This window comes from Diadema setosum, chromosome 3, assembly GCF_964275005.1.
Source record: "Diadema setosum chromosome 3, eeDiaSeto1, whole genome shotgun sequence".
Taxonomy (NCBI): Eukaryota; Metazoa; Echinodermata; class Echinoidea; order Diadematoida; family Diadematidae; genus Diadema; species Diadema setosum.
In genome coordinates this window covers 48,274,705-48,292,656 of record NC_092687.1, presented here as the reverse complement: position 1 = coordinate 48,292,656, position 17,952 = coordinate 48,274,705, and the positions used below count along the sequence as shown (strand labels likewise).

At 42.9% G+C, this 17,952-nt stretch overlaps 1 protein-coding gene across 1 annotated transcript in view; it reads left to right on the top strand.

The window, feature by feature from the left end:
- Positions 1–957: 957 nt before the first annotated feature.
- LOC140246946 (1,4-alpha-glucan-branching enzyme-like) overlaps positions 958–17,952 on the top strand; it is a 31,918-nt gene continuing 14,923 nt past the window's right edge. The window contains exons 1-7 of the mRNA XM_072326262.1: positions 958–1,070; positions 3,181–3,350; positions 3,783–3,898; positions 4,666–4,939; positions 6,177–6,267; positions 7,087–7,296; positions 10,772–10,887. Coding sequence (XP_072182363.1) covers positions 958–1,070; positions 3,181–3,350; positions 3,783–3,898; positions 4,666–4,939; positions 6,177–6,267; positions 7,087–7,296; positions 10,772–10,887 — 1,090 coding nt within the window. The remainder of the gene's footprint in view (positions 1,071–3,180; positions 3,351–3,782; positions 3,899–4,665; positions 4,940–6,176; positions 6,268–7,086; positions 7,297–10,771; positions 10,888–17,952) is intronic.

Genomic DNA, 17,952 nt, shown 5'->3' with positions numbered 1-17,952 from the left:
TCCCAAATAAACGCGTCTATTACAGTGGGTTGAAAAGTTTCGTATTGAAATTTTAGGCTCATTATAGAGATGCAAGGAAAGATGAAGAAAAGGAAACTTTGAAGTCTGCATGAAGTGACATCATTCCGAGAGAGGTAGAAATGTAAAACAAAGAAAGAAAATCAATTCAGTGGTATCGGAAAAAGTTATTATAGACTGTCAAAAGAAAACAATCACGACATTTTGCATATATACTCGCACTACCCGAAGAAAATCTACTTTTGACACGAGAACTTCCGTGTACGTATTGTGAACTTTTGTTTATCTATAATATACTTTGTTATATCTATCCAGGATGGCCCCCTCAGTAATACTGTTTTCCAGAGGGCCTTGTAAATAAACACATTCAAAATAATAATCATAACAAATAAAATAAACATACCTTGATACATCCGACAGTATAATAGAACAGTTGTTAAAAGTGAGAAAATGAGGAATAAAACTAAAAGCAGGCTGAAAGTGACAGTTTGAACCAGGATTGAAGAAAAACAAACAAACAAACAATGGACTCTCCCTCCCATGATAATGTATAGCTAACATGTCAAAATAGGCTTGCCCTCAAATAAATTACTCTACTTGTCTTTTTTTCCTTTATTCTCTCCATTGTCGTCTTCTTTTGCTTTGATCTCACTGTGGATTCTAACTATTATTGTATTCGAGTTACATACTCGATGAAAGCATTCAATGAGATAATTATTATTATTGTTGTTGTTGTTGATGTTGTTTCATTTTATGCTACGTAGTTTGTTCTTCCGAAAAGGGTATTCCCCATAATACAGCTCTATGGTATTCCCCCATGTCTATGAGGCTGCGCAACGATGCGGACTGCTTTGGTCTTGCTGCGTGTTTCAAGCGTTATTCTCGCCCGTTTGGGCGAGTCGATCACGTTGGCACTTCGTGCAAAAACATCACATCAAGATGGCCGTGAATGGGATGATAATCAAGGCGGACGATGTAGTAATTCCTCAACTTGACCGCTTGCTGGAGCTTGACCCCTACCTCTCCGGCCACCAGCGAGAGCTAAAGAGAAGGTATGTAGTAGAATGACCACAATTTAATCAGTCAACCTTGTTTTCTGCAAACCTTAATCTAGCCCTAGCTCGCTCGCCATGCATGCTCCCATCTCGTGTTGCGCAAGATCCCAGGCCAGCCAGGCAGGGGCGGCCGGGCAGAGCAGGGCAGTCCACGGCTAGATGCAATCGCCTGGCCTGGGCTCTGCTGCCTTGTCATGCCTGTAGCTCGTGATCTAGCGTCGAGCTTTGCCTTTGAGATGCACGGTCCATTACATTTCAGGTACATCGGCCACACAGGTCTAATGTCGAGATCTAAGGCAGCAAAAATAAATATTTACATTGAACAGATATTTGCAGTGTAAAAGTTTAGCTAGTAGTGTCTAGTTAGTAGTAATTTAATGATCATCGTGCCGGGAGAATAGACCACAACACAAGTGCAGTGCAGTGTTCAATTCACGTCACTGCACTCTCTAGCTGAGCCTGAGGGATGACAGTGACACTGCCACTGGTTAAGATAGTAGGTACTACTATTCGTTAGGTCTAGCAGACAGACGGAGGGGGTGGATGTTTCACAAAGCTGTTTTTAAAGTTGAAAAGGACTTTAGAACGGCTGGTTGCACTGGTAATCAGTTCTTCTTCTTCTTCTTCTGATTAAGTCTGCCTCCTTCAATAAACTGAAGATTCTTGCAGACTGGTGCTATTTACATTATAATACAATTTATTTACAGATATTTACAAGCACATAGAAAATATGACGAAAATAACTAGCCACTGTGATCAACTGTTAGACGGTTTCGAAATGATCCCACAGATGGCGCTGAAACAATTTCTGACGACAGGGAATTCCAGTTCCTTACAGTTCTTGGGAAGAACGAATGGCGATGCGATTCAGTTCTCGAATATAGTACCTGATAGGAGTGTGGTTGCGAGGCTCTTGTCAACTGAGTAGCCTATGACATGTGCTATCCTACTGGCCAAAGCGTGATTTCGGTCCCCTCTTGTTCTGCGTGTGCGTCTCTCAACTAGACTATGTCAAAGTCTATAAAGAAGTCCCCGGGTATTTTTGTGTATTAAAATTATGAATTAAATGAATGGTGCTTGACCCTGAATTGAGTGGAGACCTATTTCACGATAATGCAGCTATAGACCTCTAGTACTTTATCAGAATCTCAATAATTCAGCACAAGAAGTGATCACCAGTTGTGCTTAAGTCCTTGTTAATCTTAACTTTGAACGTGCAGGTTCTTCTTCAAGTCAAGTTAGGCCTAGATTCAATACTTATCAGTGTTCCGTCTGGAACCAAACGAGGAGTCCAGTTTGCTGTTTAACTAAATCCCTTTGTGAAACACCCCCCTGGGACTGCATGGGTGGCAGATCGGTAACCACTTTGCTTTGTGTCATGTGCATGCTAGACTGTGTATGGTAGGGGTACCACCTATCGGCAGGGTACCTTCCCATCGGCACCCTGCGTATCATGGCTGTTTGCATATCTCTGACGAAAAGGTACGCGCGGGATTAAAGTGTCATTAGCTATAAAGACAATAAAAACGACGAAACGAAAATGAAACTCAAAAACAAACTAACAAACCAAGCTAAAAACGTTTCTATTACACATCCGCTCATTAACGACGCATGGCTGTGAAATTCACATGTATTACCTATGGAGGGGAGGGGGTGCCGATCGCAAGGTACCCTTTTTAGCTGCGCGAAGAAAACGGAACGCACGCACTAAAATTGTGCTATTTTAAAACGGAGATTCATAATCAACGAGATGATCACAACATTCAGTATTTGCAGTATATGCAGAATTAGGCAAATTTGTAAATATTTTTAGAATAAAAAAGCTACAGATCCTTAGGGTGACAATAGGTGGTACCCTCAACCCTACCATACTGCCCTGGTACAACTCTTGCCTAGCTAGGGAAAATTAATTATTATAGTCTAATTGTGCCCTGTTGAACTATTTCAACTGTAATAGGGATAATTGTGACTGAAATGGTGGTGACTGAGCTATGCCTACTCCGTTTTAGTACCACTGATGAGGAAAAATGATGTAAATAACATAATAGCATCTGAGTTGTAAAAAACAAACAAAAAAACATTCATGATCTTGTCTTTGTTGTGACAGGTATGGATGTTTTGAGCAAATCTTGAAATCGATTGAGACCAACGAGGGCGGGCTTGATGCTTTCACCAAGGCCTACCAGACTTACGGCATCCACAGGACAGCTGACGGGGGCGTTGTGTGCAAGGAATGGGTTCCTGGGGCTGAGGCTGTCTACTTGAAAGGGGACTTCAGTGAGTAACCTGCTTTGTTTACCTGGAGCTGAGGTTCACATTTAGGGTTCTAGGGCCGGACAGTTACCCCCTGAACAATTACCCCAGACCCTTCTCATGATCCTGACACTAATCCTGATCCTGTTGAACCTAATCTAACATTTACATGGGTTTTGGCTGCAAAGCCAACCCCCCTTTCCCCCCCCCCTTTTTTTTTGGGGGGGGGGGGGATTGGAATAGAGGAAAATCTGGAATCTTGATATGGGTTCAGTGTTTGCTGGTATTCTATCACAAAGATGTATGTATTTTGTAAGATCTCTTGATACAGCTCTTATAAATGAAGGTCTTCTATTCATAGACATGTAATGTGTGTGTTTAGAATTCTGATGGCAGTTGAAGTGTAGCAGAGTCACAACTTCTAATTATTTTTCTTTATTTTTATTTCTTCTATAGATGGCTGGAATCCAACCCAAAATCCTCTGCAGAACTCTGGCTTTGGAAAATGGGAAATTACTTTGCCTCCAAAAGAAGATGGAAGTTCACCGGTTCCACATAACTCTGTCATCAAAGTAAGTAATCTGTTAGATTTTGTTACAGGATTGTCATTTGCTGAAATGATTTGATTTGTTTGGTTTCTGCTTCACAAGCTCTCTTACTCCTATTACCTCCAAATATAAAAATGTGAGCTGCTCATATGATGTGAATTGCTGGTCATTTGTTATACAGCAGAAGTAAACTTCAGTTTTCTTGTCTTTGTATTTTAGTAAATTTTTGCCATTTACAGCAAGATTCTGAAATTCCTGAAGATCTCTAGTAAGTCATAATAAGTTGTGGGTCAAGTGAAATTTTACTTGACTAACATAAGAAATTATGGCTCTCTGTCAAACCATGGGCCTACGGTTGTAGGTCCATGGTCAAACAGACGTTCCTGGGTTAAATTTTACAAATTAAGGCATGCAATTATTTTACCAGTGGTCATTTAGTCAGCAGCCATGTTCAATGTATAAAGTGCTAACAGATAGATTTTCTTTCCTATGCAGTGCCTTGCTTTGTGCTTTTCTCCTTACATCATTGACTCAATTTGTCTGATTTGTAGCAAGTCACACATGTCCATTGTTTGTAGATGAAGGTTCAGGTGCGAGTTTCTTCACTTTGTCTCCCTCTAGTGTCACTGCCCGGAAAGCAGTAGTCCCACTGGTTCCTTTTTTCCGACATGTTTGTGAATTTACAGATCAGCAGTTGCGATCTTAACAAATTTAATTTGTAGAGGGAGAAAAAGTGAAGAAACTCACACCTGAACTTTTGGCTTTGTTTGTCTCGCTCCCTGTCCATGTAGCTTGGTATCAAGACCAAGTCTGGTGAAATGGTAGACCGGGTCCTACCCTGGGCCAGGTACACAGTCCAGGACCCACAGACCACTTTGTTCCAGAGTGTGTTTTGGGACCCACCCAAGGAGGCTATTTACCAGCCCAAAAATCCCAAACCTCAATGGGATGGTCAGCTTGGTCTGAGGATCTACGAGGCTCATGTTGGAATCTCGTCGTGGGAAGGCAAGGTAGCATCTTATGACCACTTCACTGATAACGTCTTACCCAGGATCAAAGGACAAGGTGAGCCTAGAATAGGCCTTGTTGGGAGACCTACTGTAAACGTCAATATTTTTCGCGCGATTAATTTTTAATTTTTTTTTTTTTTGTGCTGAGCAGCTCCAAAACATATTTGCAGGTTGTTGAATTTGCTCTTTGCAATTGTCAAACCCATTCACAATGTGCAGAGAAAACTGTGAAAATATTCTTGTGGGTTTTAGAATTTGCACTAGCAAGAAAATTAATGTAGTGCAAAAATTTCTGCATCCAGAGTATCAGAAGGCCTTGGTGGGGGGACCTCTCAGAGGGTTTGCCCAGGCCACGTCACACCAGTCCCATTTCATAAAACTTATTTTCACTGACAACTGCCACATTTCTGTGACAAATATGCTCTTAGACAATCAGATGCAGGGTTTTCAGTAGCTTATAAAAACAATGACAAGTTGTCACTGATAACAAGTTTTATGAAATGGGCCTCACGTTGGGCTTTGCAGGTTAATCTGTTTTTACAACTGACCATTCACACTACTATCTGAGCTGTGGGGACACTGAGGGTTTGCGGCAAGCCCTACTGTTTGAAACCAGAGGTTATGTGTATGCGTACCTTTGGTGGTGGCTCCAGGTGGGCACTATCAATACGAGCCCAAGATCACCCCCTCCAAATTTTGTTCCAGGACCCAACAAGTCTGCAAGGATACCAGGAAGGGTCCAGGGCCCCATAAAACTTGTTATCAGTGATAAGTTGTCATATTTGTTATAAACTACTGAAATCCTTGAATCTGATTGGCTAGGAGCAAATTTGTCACAGAAATGTGGTAGTTGTCATTCATAACAAGTTTTATGAAATGGGACCCTGATGTGCATCCACACTAGGACTTTGGAGGGCAATGTGGATAGCACTGACCAGTAGGAAGTTAGCTGGCTAGTCCAGATTTACTGATGAAATACATTTGTACAGACTGTCTGGAGTTAGTCCTTTCATTTGGGTTTGATGTAAACACCAGTCATCATTAGAATATCCCAATTCAAGTTTCTTTGAAGCGTGTCCATTTTATCCCTTTGAAAATTCCAAGTCTTCTTCCACCTAATATTTATTTGTACGAAAAATATTACAGAAATATTGTGTATGGGAGGTAAGTTTTCATGTTGTAAGCAACGTAGTCAATTATCTATATGAGATCAAATATTGTAACAAATTCACCAACATTTCTTTTACTTACTAGATTGTTTGTTTGTCTGTCTGTCTCTAATCTCATGTCAGGCTACAATGCTGTGCAGTTGATGGCTGTCATGGAACATGCATTCTATGCTAGCTTTGGTTACCAGGTTACCAGTTTCTTTGCATCTTCAAGGTAAATATCTACTCCTCTCTCTCTCTCTCTCTTGTCTACCGCATTCACACACAGAGGCAAGTCAAGTGGCTGACAACCCTTGTTCACTGTTTATTTCACAAGGTTTCTATTTTTGTGAATTTTGCAAATTGGCTGCTGTTTGTAAATCTAAAGATCTCTGAAAATATCAACTCTGATCCCAACATGAATATGACGTGTGCATACCTGGATGTGTACATTTAGAACTCCATTCACTACTGTACTCTGTGATCATGAATCTAACTATTCTCAAAATCATTGGGAAGTCCTGATTCATGAAAAAATAGACTTGTTAAATATATCGCATCTCGTAATATATCTGTTTAAACCATTGAGGACGGACTGATTTTGCTACAACACACATTTCCCATAGACACTTGCCTTAGTATACTTGGGACTGGTCCTCAACTGGTTAAGTGACTGTTCTACACGCACTATTTTTGATGGTTCTGTGGTACGTTCAAAATCATTGCAATTTTGTGAAATGTAGCTCTGGTAAAGTTTAGACCTGTCCATTTTGCACATTCAGAAATAACTATACTGCTGTTGAGTTTATATGAGATTTCATGTCAGTAACTGTTTTGGGGTTTATGATGGATGTCAATTCAATTCAATTTTTTTTTTTCCTGTCATGTCCCTCAATATTTTGAAGAGATTTCAGGTGTCCCTAATCTCTACTGTAAAGCTCTCAACAATATTTCACTCATTCTGTTCTTGTCCATTCATGAATGTGACTCAAGTCTCATATTGATTTGCACCTTGTGGATATTCATTTCTCTTTGGTATCTTGTTTTCTTACAGTCGCTATGGTAACCCGGAGGCTCTAAAGCGATTGGTGGACACAGCCCACGGTATGGGAATCTACGTCTTCTTGGATGTGGTTCACAGCCATGCGGCTAAAAACGTGTTGGATGGTTTGAATCAGTTTGATGGCACGGAGAGCTGTTACTTCCACTCTGGGTCCAGAGGAACTCATCTCCTGTGGGATAGCAGGCTCTTTGACTACAACAAGTAAGATCCATTTTCTTTATACCTGTAGTAAATAAATGTGATCTGCCATGACAAAAGGATCCAAAAGTTGCTGACGGCTGAGCAGAGAAAATCAAGTTTGTAGTCAAGTCACCAAAATCAGTCAAAAGCATCTGATTTCTGTTTTTGGCAAAATGTTGTAGTCTAATGATTTGTCTATCATCTGCTGAAATTTCGAAGCTAAATGATCAAAGGAAAGGTAGAAAATTAGCATTTTTCTGGGCAACGTTTTTCCAAATTCTCAACGAAAAAGAAATCAATGTGTGCGAAGATTTGGATGAACCGCAGAAAGACTCTGCTCCTAGCAAGGAGGGAGTGATCTTATTGGTCAGTTTGTGGCATCTCGGTTACTGATTGGTCATGCATAGACCACTGGCGCTACTCTTGAATAAACATCACAGAAGTTGCTATGTGCAGACCTTCTATTGCCAAGAGGTGAAACTGTCTTACCTCTCCATGGTTATGATTGAGTCAGAGAAAAAACTTTGAAGGCAGTTTTCTCAAAATGCTGATTTCCTAGACCACTCGGCATGGTCTTATAGAATCATCAATATCTCCGCAGACAAGTACTTTTCTGAGTCATGTGATATATGAAATTAAAGCAGAAGAGTAGGGGAATAATGTCATATCATTTTCAGAAAATCAAGCTCCCTCGACTTTTAGATCCTTTTGTTGCAGTGGGTCACAAAATGGCAATCATGAACACATGAGGGATAAGAACCATGACTGCCTATCGGGTGGTTGCTTGGTAGTCTGGTGGGTATGATGCATGTCTGGCAGTCAGGAGGTCACTGGTTCACTGGTCAGTGGTGCAAATGAAGACATGGAAAAAATATTGACTCTGATATCGATGTGAATTTGACATGCACAGATACAACACTCTGTGCAGTACTGTGCTCCACGATCCCAAATTAAAATGCTCACAAAATCGTCAAGAAGTCTATATTGGTAAAAAATTTAGACTCGCTAGATATCGTCGCTGGGGCGACAAGACCTCGTATCTCAAAAATGTCAAATGTTCAGGAGAGCCAAAAAACATGGCGGCCAAAGCACTATACTGAATGGGATAGCCGTTCCTTTGACATGCCGCGGTGGCTTCATTTTGGGGGTAAGACAGCTGGGATTTGGACAGGACATCACTTAACCGATTATTTGACCACTAATGCAAAAAAGTCATTTTCACCAAAATTTGAGATACAAGGTCTTGTCACCCCAGCGACGATATGCATTATGGCATATACAGTATATTAGCCCATGATTTTTACCATGGCTAGTATCAGTAACGTACTCTAAACACTGAAAGATTGGTGTTTATTTACGTCGATGACAAGCAATTTGTTAATCAGTTGCAATGACATGAATTTTACATTCTTGATTGTTTTGTTCTCTTTTTCCTCTTTCTCTGAGACAACTCTGGTGGGAATTATGTCACTCTGAAAAGTTTACAAAGTCATGTACAGCGTACTTCAGTTTGATTTGTTTTTAATTTCAGTTTCTCCCAAGAAATCCATCTTGTAGTATGACACTCTGCTTTGCTAGAATTTCTTCCTAACCCATTTAGGCTGAGCTGATTTTGCTACAACACACATTTCCCAAAGACACCTGAGTCTACTTGGGACTCATCTTCCACTGGTCAATGTAAAACCAGAAACAGTTTCTTCATAAAACTTTTGTAAATTAAGAAATGATGGACTTCTTTGCAGCATCAAACTTTCGCAAATCGGCACTGGTATTCAATGCATTGTGTATACAAAACTTTTTCATGCATTTTATTTTTGCGAACCTTGGCTCGTTATTGTTAAATTTGCAAAAGTTTCGTGCGTGGGAAAATTTCTGGTTTTACAATACTTTTCCTGTTTATGCTGTGTTTCACATGTTCCCGGCAATCACAGCAGTCCCGTCTCAGGCCACTGTTAGACAAAACGGGATGGACGGGAGACAACGCGGTGAGACGGGATAGGCAAACGTGCCAGGCCGTGATTGCTGGGGATGTCGTGTCAGATTTTTAAATTTACAAAAAACTTGCCACGGCAGTCCTGGTGGTAACGAGGAATCTTGTATGCCATGATTAAACAGGGTGAACGCCACAGAACACAACGTCACGTAATAGACCTTAACAAAACTTGGACGTGGCCTGTAGCGGGAAGCGACAGAAAATATTGATAGTCTAGCCTGACCAGACGCCATGAGAACAGCGTCTGATACCTATATGTTCACCGGGGTGAGGACTGGGACAAACAAGACTAGAATGTGAAGGGAGGAAAACAGGCAAATGTTTCATAATACCCACGTCGCACTACGCTTTGGCAAATGGAGCTGCCGTGGCCGCTGGGAACATGGTGTTAAAGGGACCGTATAGTTTTGGTTGAGACCTAATTTCAGGCTTCTAACATTTTTGGTGAGATAATGAAAAACCTCATATGGAATGTGACAAAGCTTGAATTTCCATAAGGAATTCAACGTTTATTTGATGAAAATTGGGTTTGAAATGGCTGAGTTATTCAAAACAGAGCGATTCTAATAAAGTGTGGGATCCACCTTTTATTACGATCGCTTTGTTTTACTCTGTTTTTGGAGGTTTCAGTCATGCCAAACCCGATTTTTATCAAATAAAGTTTGAATTCCTCGTAAGATGATATGTGACCGTGCACCTCAAAACGAATATAAAGTCGCACACACTGATTTTGCGTGAGGACTAAAAATAAGTGAAATGGGTCAACTAGCCGAACTTGACTTTTTCATATTTTCTGAAAGAGCAGGTCTTCTTCTACATTATGCTAAAATTTGGTATCATAAAACGGGCAGGAAAGTGTGTTTTTTTAGCAGTTTATCTCGAACATTTTTGGTAGAATAGTGTGATTAGGTGTGACTTTAGAATCCCTTTTTCATTTCTGAAAAACCTTGTCCACACTCTTCACTTTCAACTCTAATAACTTTTGAAAGGATAGTGCTACTGCTTTGAAAGTTGGCATTAATTGTGGACAGAATGTGTTAATGAGGCATGCTTAATTTCAGTTTAATCTGATAATCCCTTCATTGTTGTTACTCTGGTGGATTACTTCCTGTTTTTTGTCCCATTCATCGCACAGCCAGCACGCTTTGGTAAAGATTAAGTGCTTGAATAGACACTGTACTTCAGAGCCTCTTTTCTCAGTTCACACTTTCCTGAGTTTTTGCTTTCTTTCCAATATTTAAATGGGTTAGGAGAGTCCATTTGATTTGAGTCATACATCATTTTAAAGCTTAAAGTCTGCTCTTTCAGAATATGGTCTTAACTAAAAATTCATGTGTGGCGACTTTTTGTTTGTTTTGAGGTGCAGAGTCACATATGTTCTGTACTATTTCATAAAGTGTTTTCGTGGTATCTCGCTAAAAGTTTTTTTAAAGTCCAATTCTCATCTCCATCAATATCATACCATCCCTTCAATGCAGCTTTACTGTTTGATTTTTCCTGCAGCTGGGAGGTGCTACGCTTTCTCCTATCTAACCTCAGATGGTGGGTTGAAGAGTTTGGCTTCGATGGATTCAGGTTTGATGGAGTGAGCTCTATGATCTACCATCATCATGGTGTAGGTCAGTTTGTGTTGACCAGTCTGTTTGTTTCCACTGCATCTCAAGATTCATTATGAAGCCACGTTGATCATCTTGTTTTTTTTTATCCAAAAGGGCAGGAACTTCTTTCAGCTATTTTTTTTTTTTCTGACACTGGGTTGGATAGCAAACATATGTCAATATTTTGTCTAATTGTTTGAACCTTTTAGAAATATTAAAACATGGTGTCAAGGTGGCACATTGTTATAGTGTCTGTTTCCATCAAGTATTCAAAGTTCTGTTGTTGCTGTTGTTTCCAAGTTTTTGACACATAAGTGTGAAACATTTTAGGTGTCTTGTGTATATGTAAAGTGGTGGAGTAACATGCCCACTTTACTGTATAGATAGTACTGGCGGAAAGCTGGAATATAGTAGCTTTCATACCAAGACATGTAATATAAGTTTATGGAGCAACTTGCCCATTTTAGTGTACATAGAGTTTGTAGAACCAGAAAGCTGGAATCTATTCATTACCACGATACAATAGCTGCTTGGTACACAGTTTATTATATCGTGCCACCACGCAACCTAAAGGTTGAATGAGTTTATGAAACAAAAGAGGTACTGCCACCCTACTTGAATAGTGGATTTAGTGGCAATGACTGGACAGTGGCAATGACTGGACAGTGACTTAGAGATAGAAAACCACATAAAAGTGGCTGGTATTGTTCTATGTTACTTTGAAGTTTGCCACCTTGTGATGCCGTACAAAGAACCAGAGTACAGCATGCATGAAGAATTCTTTGTATTAAGTTTCTTTCTCAACCTCCCTCTCTCTCTCCCCTATCTCTCCCTCTGCCTCTTTGTCTCTCTCTCTCTCTCTCCCTTAGCATTCATGGTCAGTTTTTGTATAAAGTTTTTGTATAAAGTTTCTTTGAGAAGGGTTAGTCAGGAAAGCTTGGGTACGATACTAGAGATAAGTATTATGGGATAGTAGGAACAGGAAAGTATATATAGTATATATTGGAGTTGATACTGGTCAGTCTCCCTCCCCAGGGAGGTGGATTCCCACCTCCCTACTCTCCTCCCCAAGCCCTGTGAAGTGGAAGGACGTGTTCCAGTCTCTCCGAAACCGAGCTGTTATACTTAAATGCTTCACTGGAGAAACTCAACCTTTTGCATCTATGCACCAAATTCCGTCCTGACATAACTAAGTCATGTCTATTGTACATCAGTTCAAAGTTGTTAAGATGTTTCGAATGATATTTTATGGACGCTTTGTTGTACATTCGAAACGGTCTGTTATAATTATGTTGGTCGATCTAAGGAGGAGTCAAATGACCACTTAGTGTTTTGAGGACCAGACATGCAGCTTTTAGAATGTGCAGCAATCCCGAAGTAACTTTCATTTGGACAAGGACCCCCCCCCCCAACTGTATAGATGTTTCGAATGATATTTTATCGACGCTTTACTGGACATTCGAAACGGTCTGTTATATGTTGGTCGACCTAAGGAAGAGTCAAATGACTACTTAGTGTCTTGAGGACCAGACATGCAGCTTTCGGAATGTGCAGCAATCCCGAAGTAACTTTCATTTGGACATGGACCCCCCCCCCCCCAACTGTATGTGTGAGTCAACTCAACGCAGAGATGTCTTCAAGTCATCATTCGCGGCTCCTCTTCACTTCATGAACTGAGCGCTCCAACGAGATTCGCCATCAGTTAGCATGTTAAGTCGAACGCGAGAACTGTATTTGTGAGCATTTTGCGCGAAAATTGAATGGTAGTGCATGACCCAATCCCCTTCATTGAATATCAGAGTGGACTTATATGTGAGTAAATTCTTATCTCGGTCATTTGTATATGTGTAATAACTCTTTTTATTTTTCATGGTTAAAAGAGATCAAACTGGTTGCTCTGATGCCTGACTTTGAATAAATCTCAACACCAACAAGGTGATTAATGTAATCCAATGTGTACCACATTGTCTTTGTCACTGCTTTGACGCCCACATATTTGGTTTGTTTAATGTTTCTGAGAGATATATCCATTTGGATGAAATTATGTATTCGGGGTAAGAATAAGCCATCCTGACAAGTGACTTTATTCTACACACATACACTAACACCCCCCTTACATAAATTGGTGTCAGGAGTGGGATTGTCAAAGTAGGTGTTGAGATCTATTTCATGAGTCTGCAATTAAGTCATGGTATTTTTGTACATTTATTCTGCCACACTTATTGTGAAGTACTACATCTCGCAAGGTTGTTTTAGAGTTAATATGTCAAGCGTACATTGAATTACCAAATTCAAACATAGAAAGATTGTTTTGTGGTCGAAGCAGTAGTAAGCCCGCTACCGACAGGCGACAAGGTTGAATGAGGGTTTACCTGCTTGATGTATTGGCTTTATAGTGACACATGCATCTACACGGGTTGTATATTACTTTTATGTCCATGCTTTGATTTCGTGATTTTACATGCTTGAGTTCGATTGATAGTTTGAGCAATAGATTGGATGCATGTTATTGGTCCTTCTCAAATTTAGATCTTTTGCTGACAATTTAATTTCAAAGTGTTTTTAGGGCTTTTTGGTGGTAGTATACATACACTGCAATACAATGAATATGAGTGAGGTAACTCCGGTGTCTGAAGGGGCATCACACTCCACACCTTCATCTAGTCAAGGGGCTACACCTGTATTGACCCTCCCGTATATTCCCATGCACATTACAATTCCAATCTTTTCTGGGAGTGATCTAGATTCCTCTTTAGGGGTAGAAGAGTGGATTGCGCGGGTAAAGGCTGCATTTAGGGTATGGAACACTCCAGCTGATCAGAGAGCACAGATAGTCATTCATCACTTGGCTGGAGAGGCTCGGCGGGAGGTGCTAGTCCTAGAGGAGTCTGTGCGGGACGATGCCGAAAAAGTATTTACAGCTCTACGGGAAATCTATGGGGACAGGGAAACCGCTGCATCGTTACTTAACAGGCTCCACTCAAGGGTTCAGAGGAGGGGAGAGAACACACGTACATTCGCACTGGCGCTACAGGAGCTGGCCCAAAGAATAAAGCGTAAATACCCAGCCTACCTCCCGAAGATGGACGACATTTTGTGTGGTTGTTTTCTCGAGGGCTTGAGGCAGGGAGCGGCGAAAGTGGCCGTAACACGGTACTATCGCCGGGACGGAGCAGCAAGCTTCGCAGCATTGAAGGAGGAGGCCAGACGTATCGAGGAGGAGGAGGAAGGAAGTGGCGGAGGAGATACCAGTACACATGCATCCGTCTACGCTGTGCATGGCGGTGCCTCAGGAGGAGCAAGGAGCAGCGATGCGTTGGTGTTGTAACTCGCAGAGGAAATGAAAACTCTTCGCCTGGTTGTTACCCAACTTCGCCAGCAGATGGGTCATGGAAATACCAACTCACAAGGGGCCAGAGGAAGAGGAAGAGGGAGAGGAAGAAGAACCCCAAACCCCAACTGGGATGAAAGTGGCCGACCCAGATGCTTTTGTTGTGGCCAGTTTGGTCACATGGCTCGAGACTGCCAACCAAGGCCCGGCCCACCATCCCAACAACCCAGCACCAATGCCCAAACACCACCTCCTACATCACACAGCATCAACCAGTTTTTCCACCAGGGAAACTAGAACTCTCCGGCGCCAAGGGCCAAGCGGCGGAGACCCAACACCAAGGCCCCACATCAACAGAAACAACTAATCACATCGTTGGAGAGCACCTTTTAGCCACTGCCAAGATTGAAGGCGTCAATATTTCCTGCATTCTTGACACTGGTAGTCAGGTATCTACCATCTCTAAGAGCTGTTTGGAGTCGCTGCAAATTCACCAAAACAAACCGGAGCCGTTGCCATGGTTACGCCTGAGGGGTGCAAACGGTTTAGAAGTGCCATACACTGGGTGTGTCGAACTGCAAATGGAAGTTCTTGGCCAAGACTTGGGAAAGGTGAGCATGTTAGTGGTTGAAAAAGCTCCTTCATCGTCATCGCCATGTTTGCTAGGGATGAATGTGATTCGTTTGTGTAGCATGCAACTTTTCAGTTCAGATGGCAGGAAACATCTCCAGTCTAGGTCAACGGCCAGCAATGCAGCGTGGAAACAGGTGCTATCGGTAAAAGAAGAGTTGGACAGTCCCAGCGGCGGGTATATGGTACATCCTGCATCGAAGCGTGTGCGACTGAAGGCTGGATGTGAACAGATTGTGATGGGGGTATGCCGGGCAGTTCAACAAAAGGATGAGCTTGTCGGATTAGTGGAGGCATGCCACTCAGGCAACTTACCGAACGATATACTTACAGGTCGTGCGGTGGTGACAGCAAGAAAGGGAGTCGTGCCGGTTCGAGTTATTAACCACAGCCACAGTGATATTTTCATAGACCGCAGCACTCAGCTTGCAGTGCTACACACTATCGGACCTGACGCAGTGATGGGGAGCCACCAGGTGCAGCTTGAACAGATTGATGGAGAAACACTCCAGGTGTCAGTCTCGCAGCCGCCCTTCCCCGATGATGTGGTATCCAGCATTGATGTGTGCACAGATGGCCTGACGGATACACAACTGGAGCAGACAGGACATCTGTTGGCTAAACACCATCGAGTGTTCTCCCATGGAGAGGGTGATTACGGGCGAACCAATCTCAGCACCCACTCTGTACCCACTGGCAGTGCCCCACCACACAAGGAACCATTCCGGCGTATTCCTCCCCAGCTCCTCAAGGAGGTGAAAGATCATCTCAACAACCTTCTGGAGAATGAGATCATCCGAGAAAGCTCGAGTCCCTGGGCATCACCCATCGTCCTAGTGAAAAAGCGGGATGGTAGTCTACGTCTGTGTGTGGATTATCGCAAATTGAATGCGAAGACAAGAAAGGATGCGTTCCCCTTGCCCCGCATTGATGAATCATTGGATGCTCTCGGTGGTGCCCAGTATTTTTCCACGCTGGATCTCGCCAGTGGGTACTGGCAGGTGGAGATGAAGGAGGAGGACAAAGAGAAGACAGCTTTTACCACGCCTATGGGGTTATTTGAGTTCAACCGTATGCCATTTGGCCTCTCCAATGCCCCGGCCACATTCCAACGTTTGATGCAACGCTGCCTGGGAGACCAAAATTATGATACTCTCCTCATCTATCTGGATGACGTCATAATTTTTTCACGTGACTTCGACACCCACCTGGCCAACCTGGACAGAGTTCTGACTAGACTGTGGGAGGCTGGACTAAAGGTAAAACCGTCCAAGTGTCATCTGTTCCAGAAAGAGGTGAGATACCTCGGGCATGTCATCTCTGCTGATGGTATCTCCACAGACCCCGACAAATGCAAAACGCTAGAAGACTGGCCCCAACCTCAGAACGCCAAGGAAGTCCGCATGTTTCTCGGCTTTGCTGGCTACTACAGACGATTCGTGAAAGACTTCGCGAGGATTGCAAAGCCTCTCTTTGCCCTGACTGGCCAGCCGAAGAAGGGAAAGAAAAAGAAACATGCAGCACCCCAGCAATTCATATGGACAGATGAGTGCCAGGCAGCATTTGACACACTTCGACAATGTCTCATGTCCTCCCCAGTACTTGCCTATCCAGACTTTCGCCGGCCATTCAAGCTGTACACCGACGCAAGCAATCTTGGTCTGGGAGCCGTACTTTCTCAGGAGATAGATGGAGAGGAAAAGGTAGTCGCCTATGCCAGCCGGGGCTTACGGAAAGCTGAGCACAATGATGCCAACTACAGTGCCTTCAAACTTGAATTGCTGGCACTAAAGTGGGCAGTCACAGACAAGTTTAAGGACTATCTTCTCGGCTCGTACGTTGACATCTACACAGACCACAACCCCCTAGTACATCTTGACACAGCGGGCCTGGGAGCTACTGAGCAGCGATGGTTAGCAAAACTGTCAAACTTCGACTTCAAGATCCACTACAGACCAGGCAGAGTCAATGCGAATGCAGATGTTCTATCACGACTTCACCCTCAAGAGAACACAGTGCACGAAGACGATGTCATGGAGGACGTTGAAGTGTTTCAGACTGTGGCCAGCGCTGGAGACGAGGGAACGTTTGTTTTACCAGCTGTGTCTGCAGAGGAGATGATGAAGCATCAGGCAGAAGACCCAGACATCTCTCGAGTGTTGGAACACTTCCGACGAGGAATGAAGCCCACACCAGCACAAAGGAGGGAGTACAGCAACACCACTCGCAAACTCCTTGACCAGTGGGACAGACTCTCATTAGAAGCTGGTGTCCTGTATCGGCGACGCTATAACCACCAACTAGGGAAAGAAGAGCTGCAAATCCTCCTACCGAACGATCTGCATGATATGGCTCTACAAGCATTACATAATGAGATGGGTCATTTTGGGGTGGAAAGAACGGTAAAACTGGCAGAAGAGCGGTTCTTTTGGCCGCAAATGAGAGAAACCATCAGTCAGTGGTGTTTGCGATGCCGAGAATGCGCCCTCCGTCGTCCACAGCCGAGTATGATGGCTCCACTCGTTCCAATCAAAGTTTCAGCACCTCTGGAACTCGTTGCCCTCGACTTCCTCACACTAGAACGTTCAGTTGATGGATATAAGAATGTTTTGGTAATAACAGACCATTTCACCAAATTCTGCGTAGCTGTTCCCACTCGAGACCAAACTGCAACAACGACTGCTCGTGCTCTGTGGAGGAATTTTGTCCTTTGCTATGGCTTCCCGCAAAGCATACTCACCGACCAGGGAGCAAACTTCGAATCCAAGCTGATCAAGGAGCTGTGTGAGTTGTATGGAGCAGAGAAGAGGAGAACCACTCCATACCACCCTGCCGGAAATGGGCAATGCGAGAGGTTCAACCGAACATTCATCTCCCTGATCCAGACTCTGGAGAGTGAGAAGCGTAGAAGATGGCCACAATATCTCCACTCACTAGTGTATTCGTACAATAACACCGCTCACTCATCCTCTGGTTTCACACCTTTCTACCTCCTCTTCGGAAGGCATGCTCGCCTCCCACTAGATGTCTTCCTTGGTATCGATAGAAATAGCAACCGAGGCGGTGATGTATCAGACTGGGTAGATGCTCACCATAAGGAGCTACTAGCTGCCCACAAACTCGCA